This window comes from Eutrema salsugineum, unplaced genomic scaffold, assembly GCF_000478725.1.
Source record: "Eutrema salsugineum unplaced genomic scaffold, Eutsalg1_0 scaffold_13, whole genome shotgun sequence".
In the NCBI taxonomy this organism is placed as follows: domain Eukaryota; kingdom Viridiplantae; phylum Streptophyta; class Magnoliopsida; order Brassicales; family Brassicaceae; genus Eutrema; species Eutrema salsugineum.
This window is the reverse complement of record NW_006256885.1, coordinates 3,271,455-3,295,761: the sequence shown is the minus strand read 5'-3', so window position 1 is coordinate 3,295,761 and position 24,307 is coordinate 3,271,455. Positions and strand designations below refer to the sequence as shown.

Here is a 24,307-nt window from a genome sequence, read left to right as displayed (position 1 = left end):
AAGAATCATGAATGTTTTGCATGGTTTTTCGAACATACAGGATATACATATATGTGTTCGGTTCAATTTGGTTTGTTTGGAAAGATAAAAATCGAATCAAAAGGAATCGAGTCAATCGACCAAAGGGCCGGTTCGATTATTTTGACACCAGAATGGGCCAAAGACTCAGAAAGGCCTAGTAGAAATATGGGCCCCTAGTAGAAATATGGGCCTTAGACCCGGGAGAGTAACCGGAAACTGGAATGCGGAAGAGGAACAGAGAATGTGTTTTCTAATTTCTAGTGAGGAGTGAAGAGGGACGGAGATGGCGGCGAGCGCGTGCCTGCGGCTGCCGGCGACGGTGGTGTCATCAGTACGAGCACAGGAAGGCGTTCCGAATTCGAAATCGATGCAGGGAAGACCTAGGCTTTATCTCAACAAACCTTCATGGATAGTCACAACTCAGGTGTGAAACCGAAAACCCGCAATTTTCTAATCTCCAGAGTTTGATATGAAAACGTGAATCAGCTTGCGCTGATGATGAAATTGGCGATTATCAGTCCGGAGGTAAGACGGAGACGAGGAGTAAGGCGAAGGGCCGATGCGTAATCTGCCATGGAACTGGAAGAGTCGATTGTTTCAATTGTAGCGGGAAAGGTAATGAAAAGAACTTTTTATTTTCTCTGTTTCTCAACTTTGTTAGTCTCTTCCAATGAAGCTTGATTTTGATTCGTATTAACCAAATTTAAATTATGTATGATTCAAAGGGAGGACTAATTGTGTGGATATGGAGATGCTTCCAAGAGGAGAATGGCCCAAATGGTAATATTTTTTGAGGAAAAAAATGGTTCTTGAGCTTGTATCTCTGATATTTGATTCATCAACAAAACAAGTTAAGATTTTTGGGGTGTTGGTCACAGGTGCAGGAGCTGTGGAGGAAGTGGATTATGTGACTGCTCTCGCTGTCTTGGCACTGGAGAGTACAGATACATTATGGGTTTCCGATTCTTAAACCAACACGATGATGTCGATCCACAATTATGATTTGCTGAAACTCTAATAATGATGATGTCCTCTTTACCAGTATTTTTTCTTGTATATGTTTGATGATGAATGCTTAAGACTTTAGTATTACATACTTGGTTTTGTCTTCAGTCTTCATGTTGCTCGTGAAGAGAAATCGCCAACATCTTTGTGTCTCTGAGTCAGACAAAGTGAAACGCTGCTTCGGTTTGTTTATACATGTATAAACACTTATGAAGCTTTACATTGGCTTCGGTTGTGTGTTTATTTCACTTCTCCTAACTAATTGTGTACACACATAGTTCTTGCCGACCCTTGTGGCTCTCTGTTTTGAAGACCACCTCCATTGTCTTGTGGTGTTTATCTTCAGCTTGCAATGGGAAAAAAATTCCAAACCAAGCTTTGATGTTTGAACTGTTTATGGAGAGGTCTGATATGAGTTTTTGAAGAATTGTGAAATCCAGTTTAAACAAAACCGGCTTAAACCGAATTGAAAAACCAATCTGTTTTTGTTTTCGTCACGCGCGCATTTTTTTTAATCGAATAAAGTCTTCATCTTTTATTAATCGAATACGGAGCCTTATCGTTATTATGGCTTCCGTTGCTTTGCCGGCGTTGAGCTGCCGGAGTTCAGGAGAACCGGTGAAGGAGCTTCGCGTTTGTACGAATCGCACCTGCCGGAAACAAGGCTCCTTTCAGATTCTGGAGACGTTTACAGCTCTCGCACCTCCCCAACTCCGAGTCAATCCCTGCGCTTGCCTCGGCCGATGCGGCTCCGGTCCAAACCTCGTGGCTCTCCCTCAAGGTCTCCTCCTCCGTCACTGCGCCACGCCTTCTCGAGCTGCTGAAATCTTGTTCAGCCTCTGCCGCGACGGCCGTGCAGCTTCTTCCTCCTCCGCCGTCACGGATGCTCTCGCCGCTTTAGCGCTCACCAACAATGCTCTTTCCCAAATCGAAGCCGGAAAATTCCCGGAGGCCGAAGCACTTCTAACCCAGGTTTCTAGAGTTTACACTTATCATAATTTCCTCTCCAAAATTCTAGCTTGACCAACGATGCGTACTGTTGCAGGCTTTAGATTTGAAACCCTACGGTGGCTTGCACAAGATCTTCACACACAGGTACGGAGGTAATTGCAGAGCAGTAGCAAAAATTGTTTCTTCATAGATTAGATTGTATATATAAACTAGATTGTTGGAATTTGGTGATTGCAGAGCAGTAGCAAAATTGGGAATGCTTGATTACTCTTGTGCTCTTGAAGATATAAGCCAGGCTCTGGCATTAGCTCCCAACTATTCTGAGGTATACTCGAAATGAGACTCTTTGGAGGTTTCTATGTTCATGTTTGAAAGCTTACGTTTGTTCTATTTTCATGGCTTTATCCACCAGCCTTACATTTGCCAAGGTGATGTCTACGTTGCAAAAGGTCAATATGATCTCGCCGAGAATTCATACTTGAAATGTCTCGAGATTGATCCTTCTCTTCGCAGATCGAAATCATTCAAGGTTTTGTTTTGTTTCGGGCTCTCCTCGCTTTCTTTAGCACTTATGCGTAGTGTGGTACCTTCCGAATGGAAGATATGCTTCAATGTCTATGTCAAGGATGAATGCTTTTGCTTATAATCTCATAATCTGATTTGAGACCTCTGTTTAAGATTAATTACAACCAATTTTTTTTTTATGTTATCATCCTTGCAGGCCCGGATTACAAACCTTCAAAAGAAAGTTGGTGAAGTAGATGTGACATAGAGAGTATTCTGACATTTGGAGTTGTGTTGGATGCATACTGATAACTGTCTATAGTCTGTCATTTCAACGGTAATTCTTTTGTCTGTGCAAGACCGTTTCAATAAATGTCCCTTTCTTTTGGTAGAAGGTTGGGTTTTCCAGATTGGCAAGGTATGTATATAGGTTATTAGTGTATCAAGAGGTAATGAGAGTGCCCTTGTATATAGATTTTATTCAGAAGATATTATCCAAGTTAATGACATTATTCTGGTACTAGAGACGACCCAAACAACTGGCTGCCTCTAGTTGATAATCTCTACCTACTCAAGGAGCTACATTAATACTTAGCTTCTGGCCATTCTCACAGTGGTCGTCCACTCCGCAGATGAACCAGTGCTCTCCAGCCTCTGATATGATTACTGAGTCATTGCCTTTGGTGAAGAGAGATATGTAATTGTCTCTTCCACAATCTTTGTATGCCGTAGAGTTAACTTGCATAACGTTATGCTGGTCGCTGTTGTAGTTGAAAACTGTTGAAGAAGAGAGACAGATTTAGCTGAATGAATGTTGGGAACAACCAATCATATTGTCTTACCATTGGTATGGCTGCTGAAGAAGAGAGACGAAGTTAACAGAATTCATATTTTGCGGTTTGGTGAGAAGGTATACAGGAGATGGGATTACAACTTTGAGTCTGCTGTATTTAGGAATCCTAGTATCGGAGTTAGAAAAGGTACCTAAGACATCGCCGACATGAAATTCTCTTCCCTGTGTCCAGTTGGTATAGTTTGTCAAGAGTTCCCAGCCAGAGCTGTCGCCAACTATATGCTCTAATCCTTCAGATTTCAGCATGAGAGAAGGCAAAGAGACAATGGCATAAAGCATCATCAAGCTGGAGAATCGGCTTCCCTGATGAAGCATTGTTATCTCTTAGCTTATCGGTTCCTCAACTTTTTCCGAAATACAAGTCTACTGGGATAATCTAGGTTTATAGGAGTAAGCATTTGTAGGTGGGAAGGTCATGGCATTGTTGTGTTTACTAGACAAGTGAGTCATGAAAACCATACATATGTGGATCAAGGAGTCACGAATTGTTTACACGCTGCAACGAACTGTGCATCAGGGCGATGCACTGAATAGCATTAAACGTAACAAAGGCAGTAGAACATACACAGTCATGTATGCATTTTACATAGTTTACTAATACACCAAAGGATAGACTAATTAGGCAAGTTGAAAGTGCAGCATGATGGAGCAGCAGCAGCAGCTGATGGGTTAACGCTGCACTTGGTGAACAGGTTAATGTTGTTCAGCTTCTTCAACCACTTGAATCCAGTTTTCTCTTCGGCTTTCTTCTCCATCTTCTTCTTGGTCTTATGCTTATCAAGACCAAAGCAGCCGGCTGAGACCTTATCATAGACGGGCTCTAAGTTCTTCGATGCCTGAAGCGAGTAGATGCGGTTCTGGAGAATGCAGACCTTGTGGAAGTGGTCATCTCTCATCTTAAGCACACACCTAGCGAGCCCAACAGCTTCGTTCTTCATGAACAACGCCTCGGTGGCTAGCTCTCTGTTCTCCTCCAAGAGAGAAGTGACTTTGTATCCAAGATTAGCGTTTTCCTGCATAGCCACTTCCTTCTCCATCTCCAGCAACATGACAAACTTCTTCAACAGCTCTATGGTATTGGACGCTTCATGAAGCTGCTGCTCCTTGCGGAGTAACTCATCTTGCAGAATCTCTTTGTCCAAGTTTGCAGTCACAAGTTGTGATACAAGCCCGTCGACTTTCTCTGAAACCGCAGCAGAGTCTTGCACCTGTTGAAAAGACAAGGTGCTCTCGACTTCGGAACCGATCTCACTGCCGGAATCGATGTCTGAAATGCAGTCTTCATGATCATTAGGAGGAGAAGTTGTGAGTTTAAGCTGCTGCTTCGGTCTGGTTTGATGAGAACGAGCCAAGAGAGTGACGTAGCCGTTGTAAAGGTCAAGGCAAAGCGAGAGAAGGAGAGGTCTTCTCTGGTAAAACCATTCAGCTCGATGAGCAAATGTATCATCATCTCCTTGGCTTTCTTCAAAAGCAGATTCACGCAGGATTTGCATCCGAGCTTCAACGTCTGTTACCAACATTTGAGACTAGAAGTGATTAGAGAGAGAAAGACAAACGAGAGAAGAGAGAGAGAGAAAAAAGGTGGTCCACTGTTTTCTGTAGTGTGCTGCTTTGTTTTGAAAATTTGAAAATGTGAAAAGCTCCAAAAAGAGAAAGAGTGAGAGAGAGAGAAAATTTGAAAATTGGAAATAATCGTACCGGAGAGAGATGGTAACTGTGGCTGAGTAGCGTCCATGGATCCTTTGCTCTTCATCTTCTTCAACCTGAAGGATACTTGTTTTTGTTAGTTATTTGTATAAATTTATAAAGGAAAAAAAAAGCGAATATGCATAGATCCAGAGATAGAGATAATAACGACATTGATGTCTTTTCCAATAACATAATAAATGTTCAGAAAAGGATTTAACGATCATGGAGATTAATGAAGGTTTTTAGTGGGAAGAAGAAAGATACAAACCCAGAAATAGTGAGAGAGAAGAGCGCTGACACGTCTGATCAGTTGAATCAGTGCAGAGCATATAACAGGCAAAATCTGCCAAGGCTACAAGTTTTTGATTTCTTACCACTCGGATTTTAACACGTGTCTTAAGTATTCGTATTAAACGGTTGCGGCCCATTTTATTTTGGGCTTAATAATTCAAAGCCTTTCATCCTTTTTTGAATTTTGATATTTCAGTGGATTACTGAAATTAAAATGGAGAAAGTACAGTAAAAGCATGTGTAGTTGGTGACAAATGGCAATTTATATCCATAACCCATCATTTATGTCAATTATTGATAGCATAATAATATAAATAAATATAAATATTCATTAAGAAAGGAAACAACACAACCGCAAACAAATTAGCACTAAATGCTCGCATCTATAAATATATGTAAATTTGGTTTACATATTTATACCATTAATAAAAAAAGTAAAATATTATGAGATGTTCTACTTGCCGTAATAAAGAAATAGATTAGTTAATTTTCTTTTGTTGCCGAGATTCTCGTTCATTATTTCCTTCTAAGCTTGTTTGTACCGATTATGAGTATTAAACTTGTTTATTTCTTTCGCAACAGCTTACAATAAATACTTAATTAAACCTGTTTAAAAGCAAAATCGTTTTTCACTGCAGCTCAGAAATCAAAATTCTCATATGGGAAATATGCACAATACGAATAACAGCATGTGACTGACTTTTTGGTCTTTAATAGTCGATACATATAAAGTTTGCACAATTGTTTAACGTGTATAAAATAAGAATGTTTTCATTCATTTACATTTATGTAGGCAATGTTGTTTTGCAAAATTACATTTGTACTTATAGATTAGATAGCATACTGTGACCAAGAACAGAAAAAATAAAAGAAAGATATCATGTTAGCATCATACGGTGTCAAATAAATTTAGTCAACCCATTATAAAACGACCACTTGCATCTTGACGAGCTAAAAAAACGAATCCTTGTCAGTCAACCCATTATAAAACGAGCACTTGCTTCTTCTTCTACACTACTTCTTCTAGACTTCTTCGTCTTCTTCTTCTCTCTCATCGTTTTGCTTCTTTCTTCTATAGGCTTTTGGGACTTCTTCGTTTTCTTTTGAAATCTGCTTCTCTTACTTGGTGAATTCGTCAGGAAAATGGCTTCCCCGAACGAAAACGACGAAGTTCCCATGCTTCTTCCGATTCCAGAAGCAACAACTCGGGCTCACACTAGGGATTTCACTTGCACGAATCGTAGTGTTTCCCTCTCGAACCCTCTGCGAACACAGAGATCAAGACAACCTCCTTTAGTGCAGCAAATGAGTGGTCCTCTTTACTCTACTCGCAGACCTGAATCTCTCTTCCCAACCTCTCCTATTGAACCTCCTGATATCTCCTCTACCGTTGATATTCCATCTCAAAATGAGTTCGTCTTGAAAAACACAAATCTCTTTAAATCTGGACAACTAGGGATGTGTAATGATCCTTACTGTACTACTTGTCCTTCTTATTACAACCTCCAAGCTGCTCAATTTCGCCCTTCCAGAGTCTCTGCCTCCAGGGTAAACTCTACTTCTCTACTTCCAAGCTTTGAATAGCTTGAGACTCAAGTAAATTGTGTTAGTCATAGCTGACACAAAAGTCTTTGCCTTTTTCTTATTTAGTTCCACACTGCTCTGTATGATGATGCTAGAGGTTGGGCTAGGCGATTTGCTTCCTCTGTTCGTAGACGCTTACCTGGAATCATGAACCCTCATTCCAAATTCGTCCAAGGCTGGACTAGATTCTTAGCCTTTTCAAGCTTGCTGACTATTTTTATCGATCCCCTCTTCTTATTCCTCTTACTCATCCAACATGTATGTTTCCTTCTCTCTTGCTCTATCAATCTCTTTTTTTTTTTTTTACGTTTTCATGAATTTGAGCATTAATTAATTTGCTACTGCAGAACAACAGATGCATAGAAATTGACTGGCCTATGACTAACGTATTGGTGTTTCTTAGAAGTATGTCGGATCTTATATTCTCCATTAACATTCTGCTTCAGGTGTGTCTCCTTTGCTCTCATCTTCTATCTAAGGAAATTTATTTGGCTTTAATGCTTTCTTATGCCATATTTGTGGTAGTTTCGGTTGGCCTATGTGGCTCCTGAGTCCAGAATAGTTGGTGCCGGCCAGTTAGTTGATCATCCTGGGAAAATTGCTCGCAATTACGTCCGAGGAAAGCTTTTCCTTGACCTGTTCATAGTGTTACCCGTTCCACAGGTATTGTAGTCTTAATAATTCATATGTTTCTGAGCTCGAATATGTTTGTTTGTTTACCCTAGATTTCTCCTTTTTTATTCAGATAATGATACTATGGATAATACCAGCACACTTAAGCTCATCTAGGGCAGGAACTGAGAAACACATTATACGCGTGATAGCTCTTATTCAATACTTTCCAAAGCTATATAGACTTCTTCCTCTTCTTGCTGGACAAACACCTACCGGCTTCATTTTTGAGTCGGCTTGGGCTAATTTTATTATTAATCTTCTCACCTTCATGCTTGCTGGTCACGCTGTTGGCTCTTGCTGGTATCTTTCAGGACTTCAGGTATGTAACTCGGTTTCTTGAAAACTTTATTCTTGTTTCACATGATTGAGTTTAATGCATGATTCTTCTCATTTCCTGCTTTTCCCTTGTTTTGTTTTTAACTCATCTTTTCAGAGAGTTAAAAAATGCTTGTTGAATGCTGCTTGGAATAATTCAGTGGAAGAACGTAGAAATCTTATTGATTGTGCTCGTGGAAGCTATGAATCAGAGTCACTACGAGCTCTGTGGAGAGATAGTGCAAGTGTCAATGATTGTTTTCAAGAGAATGGTTTCACTTATGGAATCTATTTGAAGGCAGTCAATCTTACCAATGAATCCAAATTCTTCACAAGATACAGTTACTCTCTGTTTTGGGGATTCCAGGTAAATTAGACTCTATTAGGTTCATTAAGTTTTTTTTTTTTCCTGAAAAGCTGGATTGATGTTATAAACTATTAGTCTTTTACTCTTAACTAATGTCAAATTGTTTACAATTCTGAAAGCAAATCAGCACACTTGCTGGAAACGTAACACCAAGTTACTCAGTTGGGGAGGTTTTCTTTACAATGGCTATCATTGGACTAGGCCTTTTGCTTTTTGCACGACTTATCGGTAACATGCACAACTTCCTTCAAGCTCTTGATCGAAGGTAACACATTTCATCAAAAGAGATGGTGGATTTTCCATACAGATTCACCAAAGTGAGATGATGATTTGTGCTTATCATGTTCTAGGAGGATGGAAATGATGCTGAGACGGCGTGATGTGGAGCAATGGATGAGCCATAGACGCTTGCCTGAGGGTATAAGAAAGTCTGTGCACTCTGCTTCTTAAACTTTGCTTCTCATTTATGCTTGTCTTTTGTCATACATTTGAATTCTCAGGCTATGTAACTAATGGGACAACAAATGTTCAATAAATTCAGGAGGGTGCGAGAGGCTGAGCGGTTCAATTGGGCTGCGACTAGAGGAGTTCACGAGGAGTTGCTCTTTGAGAATATGCCTGAAGATCTTCAGAGAGATATAAAACGTCACCTCTTCAAATTTCTCAAGAAGGTAATAAGCATCAGCACCATATGACCAGCATTAATGAGATTTCATTTCCCTCAGCTTAGTTTTCCCTCTATTTCTCTCTCTGTGACCTTTCTCTGTAATAGACTCCAGAGTGTTGCAAAAAGCTAGTTCTGAATTTTAAGGTGTTATTATTGGGTTATGCAGGTGAGGATATTTTCGTTGATGGATGAATCAATCTTAGATGCAATCCGCGAGAGGCTAAAACAGAGGACATACATAAGGAGTAGCATGGTGTTGCATCGCAGAGGTCAAGTTGAGAAAATGGTTTTCATAGTGAGAGGTGAGATGGAAAGCATTGGAGAAGACGGTTTTGTTCTTCCTTTATCAGAAGGCGACGTATGTGGTGAAGAACTTCTCACTTGGTGCCTTGAGCGCTCTTCTATAAACCCCGGTACGTTCCTTTTTACTAATACTTTCGGCTGACTGGCTCAATCCGTTTGTAAATTCCACTGAGTAAAAGCTTGGAACTGAACACATGTTCTGAAATCTGCAGATGGGACGAGGATAAAGATGCCGCCAAAGGGTTTGGTTAGCAGCAGAAATGTTAGATGTGTGACAAACGTGGAGGCGTTTTCGCTGAGTGTAGCAGATCTTGAAGACGTGACGAGCTTGTTTTCAAGATTCTTAAGGAGCCATCGTGTGCAAGGAGCCATAAGGTACGAGTCTCCTTATTGGAGGCTACAAGCTGCTAGGCAGATTCAAGTGGCTTGGAGATACAGAATGAAACGGCTTCAAAGATTATACATTGCTCAGTTCAGTTCCAGCCTTTAGATTTTCTTGTTGTGTGATATTTGGTTTGGTAAAATTGAGAATATACGTATAAAGAGCTTAGTGGTTGTTAGATAGTTGTATAAGATGGCTCATTAGTTCATTCATTAGTGATGGGAAAGTTGAATAATTTGGTTACTGAGTGTTGTTGAATGCTGAATAATGTTTGCTGAATCATAACCTTTGAAAACATTACATTAAATGTCTCTAAATTTGAAAAGTGAAAGCATTCGTTAAAACAAGTTTAAAAACGAATTTAGAAATTCCATCTCATTCACTTTTAATCTAAGACCATAAAAAAGGTTTTTTAGAATTTAATAATATTATTTTTTTTATTTAAAAAAGGTGAGGAAAAAAAATTGTATCCCACAACACTAAACTCGTTTTTCGTCCAATCACATCAAAAAGAGGCGGTCTCTTCAAACTCTTCAGAAAAAGTCAGTTCATCAAAATTGAGCTTTATTTTCTTTTTAAAAAATAAATTTTCCCTATGATTTTAGGCCATGAACTCTAACTGATCCCCCGCTGGACATGCTCTAAATATCTTCTAAGTTACAACTTGTCCTAACCAACAGAAAGTTGTAAATATTTCGATTATTTTTATTGACTGCTTCTCTTTTACTTTTGTCTCTTTCAGAGAATTAATCAATGCATTCGAAATGCTTGCCGTAATTCTGACCGTGAGTGCAAAGATCTTATAGATTGTGGTTGTGAAAATAGTAATACATACAGCGTTAGCTGCCTGGAGAGGTAATGCGAGTGCCTCTGCTTGTTTTCAAGAGGATGACTTTCCTTATGGAATCTATTTAAAGGCTTTTAATCTTACCAACCAACCATTCTAGTCTCTTCACAAGATACAGTTACTCTCTTCACAAGATACAATTTTTTGATTTTTTACCACTCAGATTTTAACATGTGGCCTTAGTATTCGTATCTAGCAGCTGCGGCCCATTTTCTTTTGGGCTTAGTAAATCAAAGCCTTTCATTCTTTTTTGAATTTGATATTTCAGTGGGTTACTGAAATTAAAAAGCTGAAGAAGAAGATAAGCACGTGTACAAATGACAATTGATATCCATAAAAGCCATCATTAATGTCAGTTATTGATCTATACTACAATTCTATAAAGAGAAATTTACAATTTATGGCTCTTTTCCACTTTATATTTACGTTTCATAGTACTTTGCTTTCAACTGGTACTTTATTTGAGTTATCCCTAGCAAAAACCCATCATTACCCTTTCCACCATCACTTCTCACTAAACCGATAATTATCAAACCAAATTAAACCAACTACATTTTTTAGATCGCTCCCAATTTCTTCCTCTTCTTTAATGACATCGGTCCCAGTTTTTTCCTCTCCTCTCCTCACTCTAGCTTGTTCTCTTTTAGATCTATTTCGCTGTTTTCCATATTTTTTTACAAAAACTCGGCCATGGCTCCATGCTCTACCTGTGATCATATTCGGTCCTCACTGCACGAATTCCGATGAAAAAAGAAGATGATGATACAATCTTTGGTGAAAGAGGAAGATGATGAATCACCATACACCAAATCTGGGATATGGTCACATCCACACACACAGACAGCAATCTCTGAAAGAGGAAGATGATGAATCACCACACACCAAATCTGGGATATGGTCACATCCACACACACGGACAACAATCTCTGGACATGTTTTTGTTGATACGATTACATCCATATGGCTAAAACCATATGACAAAATCCATATATCCAAACTAATTCTATATTGTTGTTTAGATATACCGTCCCTTATATATATGCGTATGGCTACATCCATGTATTTTACACTTGGAAGTATCCACTAGATCATATCCACGCATCCACCTAATTCATAGTCGTGTATTCATTGTTATAGACCAGTAGTAACATGGTTATGCATTTATTATATTATATTCAGTGTTAGTGTCGTGATTAAGTGGACAAGACTATATGGTTTAATATATAAGTTTCTTGGACACATTATTATGGCATGTTTGTATGGACACGTGATAATATGAAGCTCCATTTCTCTATGGATATAAGTCACATAACCATATAATCATGCATAACTAATATATCGAAACAATACATATGGTCACGATACACATAGGTCTTCATTTTTCAATAGTGTATTATTGCTATATTTTTAAATTATCCACATCCACATGATTTCTCACTTTATTAATCGAACCTGTCTTTATGTACATAACCATATGGAATAAACCCAAATATATTGTACTTCGTGGATATAACCATATGGACATATACGCAACTATATTGTACTTAGTCTTATATAGCCACATTATATGGACATTACCAACTTGTCATACCTACTGGTTTTTACCGTAAGCAGGACTATATATATGTAATTTGAGATGCCCCATTATATTCATCCACATACGACTATTATCCAAGTTACTTAATATCACCTTCGATTACCTGGACTTACTTATTGTCAATGTACACAATTGACCATCTAATTTTTAATGCCAGTGTAATGGTCACGTACACATCCACAGCTTGAGCTAGCTCATGCCACATCAACAAATAAAATATGGCCCAATTGTCAACAAACCAAAAAATTCCGCTATAACAGCTTAATTACATGGTAGCGACTATATAGTATATATAGTTATGGTTAAAGAGCTTCATTCATATTGGTATATACTCATGGTTGTGTAGTCATGGTTATGGAGCTGTTGTAATATTGGCATTCTCACATGTAAAACAGTTTTATGATTAAGTGGACAACACTGTTGATTTAGTATATACGATTTTTTAGAAGTACATGGTAGCAACTATATGGTTGCATTGTCAATAATTGTCTTTCATTTTGCTTATGTCGGAGTTCTAGCTATAATGGACTTGGCCACCATCGGTAATACATCATGGACATGGTTACGATAGACAAGATATCATGGATATGGTTACCATGGAATAGATATCATGTACACAGCTTGAATATCACGATCTCACCTAGCTCGTACTCGTCTGACTTCACAACTCCTTCGCCGACAGTTTCGGAGCAAGGTCAGCTTTGTCGACGGATTCGTGACGGCGAAAAGACTCTTGTTCGAGGATCAGTGAGCTTCCACGAGATTCATCTCCAGTGAGAGATAAGAGAGTAGAAGAGAAGAGGAGATCTGAGGGAGAGTGAGCTGAAATCTAAGAGCGAGAGAAGAAGAGAAGAGGAGAACTGAGAGAGAGCAGAAATCTAAGAGCGAGAGATATAATCACTATATGGAAAGAGAGCAAATATCTAAGAGCAAGAGACATGGTCACCAGATCTGAGAAAGAGATAGAGAAAAAGAGAGAGAAAGAGAAAGACTAAGCTCAAGGAGAGCTTAAGGCGAAGAAGGAGATACGGAGAGAATGAGAGAGATGTGTTTAGCCTTTTAATTATTAAACCGTTTTCAAATTTGGTTAACTAATTTTATTCAAACCACTTGCTGATAATTAAATTGGAAGAAGAGGACTGAAAAGGATTTTCACGTTTATAAACTATAACAAAGTGTTATCTTATTTGAAAGTGCTAAAATCTGTAATTAAGAACTCAAAAAGAGCTATAGAGTGTAAACGTCTCTTCTATAAATAAGCAAAGGTGCTTTTAGAAAAGAAAAGGTAACATAAGATTATTATTTATTCATCGTCTTTGTACGTGAAGAAACGAACGCAGGACCTGGAAAAGTAGGGTAAGTACAGAAATGAGCTATTTTCATTTTCAGAAACGCGGTTTTCTCTATTCACACTCTTATCAATTATTTGTTTGAAGAGAAAATTGGGTTAGCAAAAGCAAAAATGTGAGTTTGGTGAGAATTCCAATTTATTACTCCTTCTGTTCCAGATTAGATGATGTTTTAGGATTTTTCTTTGTTTTAAAATAGATGATGTTTTATAAGAATTTAATGCTATTACATTTTACAAGAATGACTTTACAACACATTTATTGGAAAATGAATAAAAAGTTAAATTAGAAATCAAGAATGACTAAACAAACCACTATATCGAGTGATAAAGTATTATAAAGTTCATGCATAATGATTATAAAGCATTTAAGTAGTGGGTTAAAAAAAATTTGGAAAGTAGAAAAACAAAAAAATAACTACATATTTATTGTTTCTTAATGAGAGTGTAATTCCTAAAATATCATCTAATCTAGAATAGAGGTAGTACTATTTAAAGTAGATGTAAATACTAAAGACTTCCAAACTATATTTCTAGACAGGCCGGCCCAGAGGTGAAGCTGGTAAAGCAAGTGCTTTAGGCGCCAAATAATATAAGTAATTTAGGGGCAACATTTTTGATTCTCTTCCTTTGGTATAGTTGTCTGAGTTGCTTCTCATCTCCCTATAGAATTTGGGTTCGAAGCCCAATTCTTCCTTCTTCTTCAATTTTTTTTTGGTCTCAAACAATAAGAGTTTAATGGATTTTATTTCCTATTTTTGACAGGTTTACTTACCTTTAATTAAAATAATATAAATTATAAGATAATTATTTAAAAAAAAAAAGCCTAGACAAAAAAAATCATCTTCTCTTCTTCTTTTATTCTTCCATCACCAAAATTTTGTTGCAACTCTCACAATTCCTCTAGATCACTACTGTTTTGCCTTCTATTCATGTATGTTTTCTTCTTCATCTCTGATTTCTCATATTTTTCTCTTCGGTATAATTTTCAGTGTTTTCTTAGAACTTTCTATCATTATGAAAACATAAAAATTTTGTTGGGTTCTATTGCTCTCTCATGTTTTAAAAAAGTTGAGAGATTCAATGAATTTTTATAAACTAAAGTTAATTTTCAAAGTGATCGTTGTTGAGAGTTTAGTGTTTATTTGTTAATTGCTTTTTTTTTTTAAAGTAATACAATATTTTTAAAAAAATTCTATAGATTTGTTGAAAATATTTCCTCACTTTATACCTTAAAAAATAAGTTTTGATGATATTTTGTATTATTTTGATTATTTACTTAAAAAGAATGAAGTAAAAATGTTTGTTACGAGGGCATATTTTTTAGAGTGATACACGACTTCTGAAACTCAACTGTAAGATTTTGAGGTGTTATTATTGGGTTATGCAGGTGAGGATATTTTCGTTGATGGATGAATCAATCTTAGATGCAATCCGTGAGAGGCTGAAACAGAGGACATACATAAGGAGTAGCATGGTGTTGCATCGCAGAGGTTTAGTTGAGAAAATGGTATTCATAGTGAGAGGTGAGATGGAAGCATTGGAGAAGACGGTTCTGTTCTTCCTTTATCGGAAGGCGACGTTTGTGGTGAAGAACTTCTCACTTGGTGCCTTGATCGCTCTTCTATAAACCCCGGTACGTCCCTAGCTTCAAGTGGCTGATTGGCTCTCTCTCTCTCTGTTTGTAAATTCCACTGAGGACAAGAGCATGTTCTGAAATCTGCAGATGAGACGAGGATAAAGATGCCGCCAAAGGGATTGGTTAGCAACAGAAATGTTAGATGTGTGACAAACGTGGAGGCGTTTTCGCTGAGTGTAGCAGACCTTGAAGACGTAACGAGCTTGTTTTCAAGATTCTTAAGGAGCCATCGAGTGCAAGGAGCCATAAGGTATGAGTCTCCTTATTGGAGGCTACGAGCAGTTATGCAGATTCAAGTGGCTTGGAGATACAGAAAGAAACGGCTTCAAAGATTATACGCTGCTCAGTCCACTTCCTCCAGCCTTTAGATTTTCTTGTATTCTTCATTCTTGATGATAAATTTGGTTTGGTAAATTGGGAATATACGTATAAAGCTTAGTGGTTTGTTAGATAGTTGTATAGGATGGCTCAATGATTCATTCATTAGTGATATGTAAGTTTGAATAATTTTGTTTAATAAGATATTTTATCCTCTTAAGTGTTGCTGAATGCTGAAGTAACATCTGTTTGCTGTTTTTCCAATCATATTATAATTTCAGCTTAGGTTTGTACAATAACTCTTAGAGAGACTTTTGATATTTTTAGCATAGTTCATATCTCTTGTGTGATAATTAAATGTCCGGGTTGACTTTCTTACAAAAGAGGTTCGTGCACATGGCATTTTTTTCTCTCATGTAAATCAGAAGATAGATCCTCAGAGATATCATTTTACCAAGTAACACTTGACTTAATTAGATGGGTAGCTGACAAAAAAAAAAAAAAATCGAGCTTCTAGTGTCGGCCCATTTTGTTAAATTAAGCCTAATGATACTGAAAGAAGACTGGATAAAGAAAGAGATGTAGTTAACGGCAATTTGCCTCCAATTAGTAACGGTTGGTGATCAAATAATGGAATTTTTTTAATTAAACCGTGCATCTTTAGAAGGTAAATAAAAAATTAGCATAATTGAGTACACCCTTATTTGGCAATATTATTTCCATTAATAAAAAATCCATTAAGTTGAAAAAAGGAAATAAAATAGAGCAGAGGAACCCTTATTAAGTCAAGTCTTCGCAAAAGTCTTGATTTTTTGCAGACGTGGCTTTTCTTTACGTATTCACACACTTAAATTTGATCGATCAATTATAATAAGAACTTAAATTTGATCGATCAATAATAATAAAAACATAAATTTGATCGATCAATTATATTTTGCTAAAATAATACACTTGGTTGACGGGCTATGATGATTGGACAAAGACCCCTGACTCAGTCATCATCGTCTCCTTCCTTATTTCTTCTCAATTTCCCAAAAGCTCTAAAGTCTCTTCTGCTTCATCTTCCCAGTAACTCTCTGCCGCAGATTTTTCCCTTATGCCCTAGCTTCTTTCTTTTTCTTGCTTTTCTTGCTTTTCTTGCTGGGTCTTTTTCTTTCTTCTTGAAACCTTTCTCTAGGCGAAAGATAAATGGCTTCCTCGAACGAAAACGATGATGTTCCCATGCTTCCGATTCCAGACTCATCACGGTCTCGCGCTAGAACTTTCACTTCAAGGTCTCGTAGCGTTTCCCTCTCTAACACTTCTTCCACCATTGACGGATTCGACAGCTCGAGTGTGGTTTTAGGCTACACAGGTCCTCTTCGAACACAGAGACGACCTCCTCCTTTAGTGCAAATGAGTGGTCCTCTTTACCCTACACGCAGTTCTGAGCCTGTCTCTCTTCTTCCTCTTCCCACTGGTTCTTGTGATTCCGTTGGTGGTGTCTCCTCTCAGCCTGAGAGGTATCCTTCTTTTGCTGCTCTCGAACACAAAAAATCAGACGATGAATTCGTCTTGAAACACGCAAATCTCTTGAGATCTGGACAATTGGGGATGTGTAATGATCCTTACTGTACCACTTGCCCTTCTTACTACAACCGCAAAGCTGCTCAAATCCCCACTTCCAGAGTTTCTGCCATTTTTGATTCCAAGGTATCATTGTTTGGTTTCTGTTACTTCATGCAGTAACAGAAACAGCTTGAGAATCAAGTAGAAAATGTTGCTGATACAGAGTCTTTTTGGTTGTCTTGCTAGTTCCATAATGCTCTGTATGATGATGCTAAAGGTTGGGCTAGGAGATTTGCTACCTCTGTTAATAGATACTTACCTGGAATCATGAATCCTCACTCCAAATTCGTTCAGACCTGGACTAAATTCTTTGCCCTTTCATGCTTGTTGGCTATCTTCATTGATCCCCTCTTCTTCTTCCTCATATTAGTCAACCAGGTTTGTTTTCCTTTAGAGTTATCTCTCTTTCTCTATCTTTTGCTTCTCATGTATTGTTTTCTTGCGTTTTAGAAACTTTTTTTGTCTTACAATCTTTCATATTGCAGAACAACAAATGCATTGTGATCGATTGGCCAATGGCTAAAGCCTTTGTAGCTGTTAGAAGTGTAACGGATATTTTATTCTCAGTGAACATTATGCTTCAGGTATGTTTCCTTTTGCTTCCATTTTCTTATAAGAGAATCTTTTGGCTTTTAATGCTTCTTCTTTTGTCGCAGTTCCGATTGGCCTATGTAGCTCCTGAGTCTACAGTAGTTGGTGCTGGCCAGTTGGTTGATCATCCAGGGAAAATTGCTCGCCATTACTTCCGAGGAAAGTTTTTACTAGACTTGTTCATAGTGATGCCACTTCCACAGGTATTATAATGTTAGAGCTACGACTGGTTCTTAAGTAATGGTAATTGGAATATGTTCATTTACCGCAGATTTTCTTCTTTTGCTTACAGATATTGATATTATCGATAATACCAGCACACTTAGGCGCATCTGGTGCAAACTATGCAAAAAACCTTTTACGCGCTGCAGTTCTTTTTCAATACATTCCAAAGTTATATAGGCTTCTTCCTCTTCTTGCTGGACAAACACCGACCGGCTTCATATTTGAGTCGGCTTGGGCTAATTTTGTTATCAATCTGCTCACCTTCATGCTTGCTGGACATGTTGTTGGCTCTTGCTGGTATCTTTTTGGTCTGCAGGTATGGCAAAGTCTCAAAAACTCATTACCATTCACTTTTATCTAAAATATGCTTTAGATTACTTAACTTGTCCTAACCAAACAGAAGTTGTATATATTTCCAGTGATTTATAGATTCTTTCTCATTGTCTGCTTCCCTTTTTTCTTTTTGACTCTTTCAGAGAGTTAATCAATGCCTTCGAAATGCTTGCGGTAACTCTGACCGTGGATGCAGAGATCTTATAGATTGTGGTCGTGGAAATAGCGACACAGCTTTAGCTGCCTGGAGAGGTAATGCGAGTGCCTCTGCTTGTTTTCAAGAGGATGGCTTTCCTTATGGAATCTATTTGAAGGCAGTCAATCTTACCAGCCATTCTAGTCTCTTCACAAGATACAGTTACTCTCTTTTCTGGGGTTTCCAGGTAATTGGGTTTACTCAAGTTTTCGTAGCTGATGTATTATACAACTGTTAAACGTTTCATCTTAAAAAGGTTACTCGATTGATATATGTGGAACTCTTAATGAATGTCCATTGTTTATAAAACTCAAAGCAACTCAGCACGCTTGCTGGAAACCAAGTCCCAAGTTACTTTCTTGGGGAGGTCTTCTTCACTATGGGCATTATCGGACTGGGACTTTTGCTTTTCGCGCTTCTTATTGGTAATATGCAGAACTTCCTTCAAGCTCTTGGTCGAAGGTAAATAACTCCATCATTGTACAAAAGAATATATCTCAAGACATTGTGGATAGTTTCTAAATCACCAAGTACTCCGTTTGATTGTGCTATGTCCATATTAGGAATATGGAAATGACGCTAAGACGGCGTGATGTGGAGCAATGGATGAGCCATAGACGCTTGCCTGAGGGTATAAGAAAGTATATGGACTATCCCTATTAAAAACTTTGCTTCTCAGTTGAATATTCATTGTCTCAGGCTTTGTAGTGTCACTATGAAACTAACTGGATAAGTTGTTCAATATTTCAGGAGAGTACGAGAGGCTGAGCGGTTCAACTGGGCTGCTACCAGAGGAGTTAACGAAGAATTGCTCTTTGAGAATATGCCTGATGACCTTCAAAGAGATATAAGACGACACCTCTTCATATTTCTCAAGAAGGTAAACATCACATTCCATTTCCCTCACCATGGCTCTCTCTCTCTCTGTGAAACTTCTGTGGATCAAAGAGGGTTGATTTTTCTTGAATGATAATTGGTTATGCAGGTGAGGATATTTTCGTTGATGGATGAATCAATCTTAGATGCCATACGAGAGAGGCTGAAACAGAGGACATACATAAGGAGTAGCACGGTCTTGCACCGCGGAGGTTTAATTGAGAAAATGGTTTTCATAGTGAGAGGTGAGATGGAAAGCATTGGAGAAGACGGTTCTGTTCTGCCATTAACGGAAGGCGACGTTTGTGGTGAAGAGCTCCTCACTTGGTGCCTAGAACGATCTTCTGTAAACCCTGGTACATCCCTTTTCACTCTGTGTGTTAATAACTCTAAATGGTTTGGGTTAGAAACTCGAAACATAAACCTTAGATGGAACTATATTAAGGAGAAGCTAGGAACTGAGTATACTTTGAAACCTGCAGATGGAACGAGGATAAGGATGCCATCGAAGGGATTGCTAAGCAACAGGAATGTTAGGTGCGTGACAAACGTAGAGGCGTTTTCGCTGTGTGTAGCAGATCTTGAAGACGTGACGAGTTTGTTTTCAAGATTTCTAAGGAGCCATCGAGTGCAAGGAGCCATAAGGTACGAGTCTCCTTATTGGAGGCTACGAGCGGCTAGGCAGATTCAAGTGGCTTGGAGATACAGAAGGAGACGGCTTCAGAGACTATACACTGCTCAGACTAGTTACAGCCTTTAGATTTTCACCTTCATTCTTGATGACAATGATGGCTTGATGATGATATAAGCTTGGTAATTGTCACATAGGTGGTGTTATTGTCTTATAAGATAGCTTAATGCTTCACTTGAATTCATTTTTACACTGTAAAAATATGAGTTTGATGTATTTGCTTTAATAAGATCATTTTCTACTCCGACAAAAAAATATCATTTTCTCCTAATTATTAGATTGAATAACATTTCATCCGTTAGTTACCTTTCAACTTTTCTTCCCTTGTGTTTTTACATGAGTCTATACTCTCTAAGTTAGGGAATTAACAGAAATGCAGTTATTAAAACTTGGCTCACAATCCTATTTAGAACAATTCTTGGGTTCACCCCTAGGGGTGAACCTCTTCATTCACCCCCTTGTTTTTTAACCAATCAAAACATGTCATTTAAGATTTAAAATAAATAAATATTATCTTCATAAAACAATTAAGGTAAGTTGACTTTTTTATCACAGACAATTAAAAATTTAATATTATTCAAATGAAATAATTTGATTTAGTTATTAAAATTATTCGTTTATTTACTTTTTCTTATTTTAACCAATAAAAATCAGCTAAATAATAAAATTAATTAAAGTAATTTATCAAAATAACATATTTTAAATTTTCTTTTCTAATATGAAAAAACTAAACCCTAAATTAAAATAGTGAACCCAAGCATAACATTAAATTTTTAAAAAAATTGAAAAATAAAAACTAAATCCTAAACCCTAATCTCTAAATCCAAACATTAATTTTAATAATAAAAAACAAACATTAAATCCTAAACCCTAAATCCAAATATATATTATTAAAATTAATATTTGGGTTTAGGGATTAGGGTTTAGGAATTAGTTTTTATTTTTTAATTTTTTAAATATTTGGTTTAGGGTTTAGGGTTTTAGTTTTTATTTCTATTTTTTTTTAAAAAATAAATATTTGGGTTTAGGAGTTAGGGTTTAGTTTATTTTTTAATTTATATATTACGGTTTAGGGTATAAGGATTATGGTTTAAAATTTAAAAATTAAATTTTGATTTTTTTATTATTAATTCGTTTTTCTATTTTGTTTTTATTTTTATTTTTTTTAATTCACTTTAAATCTTATATGGCATATTTTGAATAATATCAAATTTTTAATTGTCTGTGATAAAAAAGTCAACTTACCTTAATTGTTTTATGAAAATAATATTCATTTATTTTAAATCTTAAATGGCATATTTTGATTGGTTATAATAGAAGGGGGTGAATAATGAGGTTCACCCCTAGGGGTGAACCCAAGAATTGTTCTCCTATTTATTATTAATTTGGTAACCAAATTCTAAATTAATTATTGAGATCCAAAGATCTTGATTATTGTTCAAACTGTTCATATATAAGATATTCCTTTCTTGTTGATAGAAGGCGTTCACCATACATACCATAGTTTTATGTATCTTCAACTAATTAATTCTAAAACTCTGCTTTCTAATAGATACGTGATCACTTAATAATGTTTCCTCTTAAACTTGATGAGTTATCTACATTATCTACATTATTATTAGCATAATTTTATATCCCAATTAAGATTCATATCGTCATGACGTCATTATGTTATAGTATTATGTATATATATAATATAACACGATCACACTCAAACCCTTTTTGTACAACGAAGGAAGCCAGAGCAGCTTGTGAGTAACGTTTGTCAAGAATCTCCAAAAAAGATAAAGCAAAAGATAAAAACAACAAAAAGAAAGGAGGACGAGAGAAAAAAGACAGCGAGCGAGAGAGAGACAGAGATAACTATACAAGTAAAGAAAACATTAACTAAATAATCAATTTAGTGACCAAAAAAAGTGTGTATATATACATAAGTTGGAGTAAGAGAAGAAAAATGAGGTGAACTCAAAAGACTCCAACATTGTAATATTAATTGTCTGTGAGAGTTATCTCTATGGCTCCGGTCGGATTACCTCCAGGCTTTAGATTTCATCCGACCGACGAAGAACTTGTAAACTATTATCTGAAACGAAAGATCAACGGTCAGGAAATCGAGCTTGATATCATCCCTGAGGTTGATCTCTACAAATGTGAACCATGGGATCTCGCAGGTACACACATATATACTATACATTCTTATATATATAACGTTCTTGTCTTTTGATTCATACTCTTATCGTTGAGTTATATTTGTATGATCTTATTTATTTTTAATTGTTACGATCATCAAAAAAAAAAAACTTGTAGAGAAGTCGTTTCTACCAAGTAGAGATCCAGAGTGGTATTTTTTTGGGCCACGCGACCGGAAATATCCGAACGGGTTTAGGACGAACCGAGCAACGAGAGGTGGATACTGGAAATCAACTGGCAAAGATCGGAGAGTGACGAGTCAAAGCAGAGCGATTGGGATGAAGAAGACTTTGGTTTATTATAGAGGAAGAGCTCCTCAAGGGATCCGTACGGATTGGGTTATGCATGAATATCGTCTTGATGATAAAGATTGTGACGATCCCTCTTCGCTTCAGGTATTTATTCCTTATTTTTTTATCTATCAATCTATTACCTATATATATAGTAAAATAGTTAGTAATACATATATAAATCAAACAAAAATAAATTTACGTGGAGATGCATGGCTAAATACTATATGAAATGGAAATATTTTAATGGATGAAGTTCAGTTCGAATATTTATATTATCATGATTTCTCTATTTATTGGAAATATTTCAATCGAAAAATTCAGTATATTTAACATGATTTATCCATTTCTTTAGTATATATAGAATAGTATATGCGAGCTTTAGCATAAATTATGGCTTATAAGCGGATACAATAATGATATGTATTCGTTTCTTGCTGTAAGCTGACAAAAGCTCAATTAGGGTTTCGCTTTGGCTTTACTGCGCGACGAAGACAAAAGTCATATCTAATATTCCTCAAATAAGACAAACACTCATATATGTGTGTATATATATAGCCATTATTTCTTTATCTATGATACTCGATAAGTTGACGAATTCATATATAGTCTAGATCTAGATCTATATAAATAAACTACGTACAACTTTCTAACATAAAATTCTAATTTTCATACCTAAAAAAAAAGTTGATTTAATAAAATGGTTTGGTGCAGGATTCGTATGCACTATGTCGGGTGTTCAAGAAGAACGGAGTATGTTCGGAGTTGGAAACGGAACAACAATTACAAACGGGACAATGTAGCTTCACGACAGCGTCGATGATGGATATGACTTCGAATCATTTTAACAATAACGAATACGAGACAATGTCGCCGGAAGTTGGAGTTTCTTCCACCTGCGTAGAAGACGTTGTCGAGGATAAAGACGATTCGTGGATGCAGTTCATCACAGATGACGCTTGGGACACGTCATCAAACGCTGCAGCTATGGGACATGGTCAAGGGGTTTATTGACTGACTATTGAAGAGCAAAGAGTATTGGCGCTAAAAAAGAGATGAATATTGAATTATTTGGGCTAATCACTTATGATTAGGTACACTTTTGTTGTACGTACTTTATATATAATCGTTGGAATAAAACCTGCGGGTTGTTGGGGTAAGTGGGTATATTATTTTGGAGAATTTATAACTAATTTTTCTAATTGTGGGATTGTGTGGGAAAATCAAGTGATTTGATTGGATATTGTTTTTTTTTTAACTTTTTTTTTGGATTGTGTTATTATCCATTGATTTTACGGCTCTATGGAGCCTTGGTACCTTTGTTCTTTTTCCTCACATGGTGTAACCAGATCAAGTTAATGGACGAGGATATTTGGTTTATAAATTTATCTTTACTTTTCTTTCACTATAGACTAGAGTCAATACAATAGCTCTTTTCTTTTGTTTTGTTTTTCACAATATAGAGCCAATACACTAGCGTGAACACCAAGTTACATTCATTTTTTTACGTCAGAGACATTTTGCAGCTGACCATGAGACCAAGATTTACATCATAGAATAATTGTTATAACACCCAACAGATATTTCCAACATACATCCAAAGTTTCTGACTATAATTTTTGGTAATGTAACAACAAAATTATAATTGTGATCATTTTCGCCAAGAATTAAAAGAAAGTAGTGAATAATACTGCAAAAAAAACCTTTAATCATAATTTTTTTCCGATGGATCTATATTCTATTAAACAAGAGGAGAGAACAAGAAAAAGGGCAAAGTGATGTTGTGTGAAGTGTAAATCTAAGATTCTGATCTCACTCTCTTCCAAAAAGAAAGATCCCTTGCCTTGCGATCAAGGAGATTGATCTTTCTTTTTTCTCTCGCATCTCTATTAGAGCTTTCCTCTTCTACATTTTCTGAATTTTTCATAAGATTAACATATAACTATACATA

At 36.7% G+C, this 24,307-nt stretch overlaps 7 protein-coding genes across 8 annotated transcripts; 5 read left to right on the top strand and 2 right to left on the bottom strand.

Moving 5' to 3' along the window:
* Positions 1-245: 245 nt before the first annotated feature.
* LOC18024701 lies at positions 246-1,284 on the top strand. The gene is made up of 4 exons (XM_006406643.2): positions 246-445; positions 540-636; positions 747-801; positions 900-1,284. The coding sequence occupies exons 1-4, from the start codon at positions 305-307 to the stop codon at positions 1,021-1,023; spliced, it is 417 nt and encodes a 138-aa protein (XP_006406706.1). The 5' UTR covers positions 246-304; the 3' UTR covers positions 1,024-1,284.
* Positions 1,285-1,572: 288 nt separating this feature from the next.
* LOC18024700 lies at positions 1,573-3,017 on the top strand. 2 transcript variants are annotated; one of them, XM_006406641.2, is made up of 5 exons: positions 1,573-1,998; positions 2,072-2,121; positions 2,215-2,302; positions 2,390-2,506; positions 2,699-3,017. In XM_006406641.2, the coding sequence occupies exons 1-5, from the start codon at positions 1,594-1,596 to the stop codon at positions 2,747-2,749; spliced, it is 711 nt and encodes a 236-aa protein (XP_006406704.1). In that variant the 5' UTR covers positions 1,573-1,593; the 3' UTR covers positions 2,750-3,017. The 2 variants fall into 2 exon arrangements, with proteins under 2 accessions (XP_006406704.1, XP_024015674.1); XM_024159906.1 differs by lacking the exon at positions 2,699-3,017 and having other exon boundaries at positions 2,390-2,623.
* LOC18024699 (mavicyanin) lies at positions 2,979-3,810 on the bottom strand. Its single transcript, XM_006406640.2, has 2 exons — positions 3,466-3,810; positions 2,979-3,258 (listed from the first exon to the last, which is right to left on the bottom strand). The coding sequence occupies exons 1-2, from the start codon at positions 3,647-3,649 to the stop codon at positions 3,053-3,055; spliced, it is 390 nt and encodes a 129-aa protein (XP_006406703.1). The 5' UTR covers positions 3,650-3,810; the 3' UTR covers positions 2,979-3,052.
* Positions 3,747-5,245, bottom strand: LOC18024698 (kinase-interacting family protein). The gene is made up of 3 exons (XM_024159905.1): positions 5,190-5,245; positions 5,033-5,097; positions 3,747-4,841 (listed from the first exon to the last, which is right to left on the bottom strand). Exons 1-3 carry the CDS (start codon positions 5,213-5,215, stop codon positions 3,949-3,951), a joined length of 984 nt encoding a protein of 327 aa, XP_024015673.1. The 5' UTR covers positions 5,216-5,245; the 3' UTR covers positions 3,747-3,948.
* A 1,212-nt stretch (positions 5,246-6,457) lies between these two features.
* Positions 6,458-9,822, top strand: LOC18024697 (putative cyclic nucleotide-gated ion channel 19). The gene is made up of 11 exons (XM_024159718.1): positions 6,458-6,862; positions 6,965-7,156; positions 7,246-7,344; positions 7,424-7,561; positions 7,644-7,892; positions 8,007-8,255; positions 8,375-8,520; positions 8,606-8,683; positions 8,797-8,926; positions 9,089-9,335; positions 9,438-9,822. The coding sequence occupies exons 1-11, from the start codon at positions 6,458-6,460 to the stop codon at positions 9,713-9,715; spliced, it is 2,211 nt and encodes a 736-aa protein (XP_024015486.1). The 3' UTR covers positions 9,716-9,822.
* Positions 9,823-16,349: 6,527 nt separating this feature from the next.
* On the top strand, positions 16,350-20,119 carry LOC18024696 (probable cyclic nucleotide-gated ion channel 20, chloroplastic). Its single transcript, XM_006406637.2, has 11 exons — positions 16,350-17,048; positions 17,151-17,342; positions 17,450-17,548; positions 17,621-17,758; positions 17,848-18,096; positions 18,257-18,496; positions 18,626-18,771; positions 18,873-18,950; positions 19,060-19,189; positions 19,295-19,541; positions 19,668-20,119. Exons 1-11 carry the CDS (start codon positions 16,545-16,547, stop codon positions 19,943-19,945), a joined length of 2,301 nt encoding a protein of 766 aa, XP_006406700.1. The 5' UTR covers positions 16,350-16,544; the 3' UTR covers positions 19,946-20,119.
* Positions 20,120-21,890: 1,771 nt separating this feature from the next.
* LOC18024695 (NAC domain-containing protein 86) lies at positions 21,891-23,569 on the top strand. The gene is made up of 3 exons (XM_006406636.2): positions 21,891-22,047; positions 22,184-22,461; positions 23,071-23,569. Exons 1-3 carry the CDS (start codon positions 21,891-21,893, stop codon positions 23,368-23,370), a joined length of 735 nt encoding a protein of 244 aa, XP_006406699.1. The 3' UTR covers positions 23,371-23,569.
* Positions 23,570-24,307: the final 738 nt, after the last annotated feature.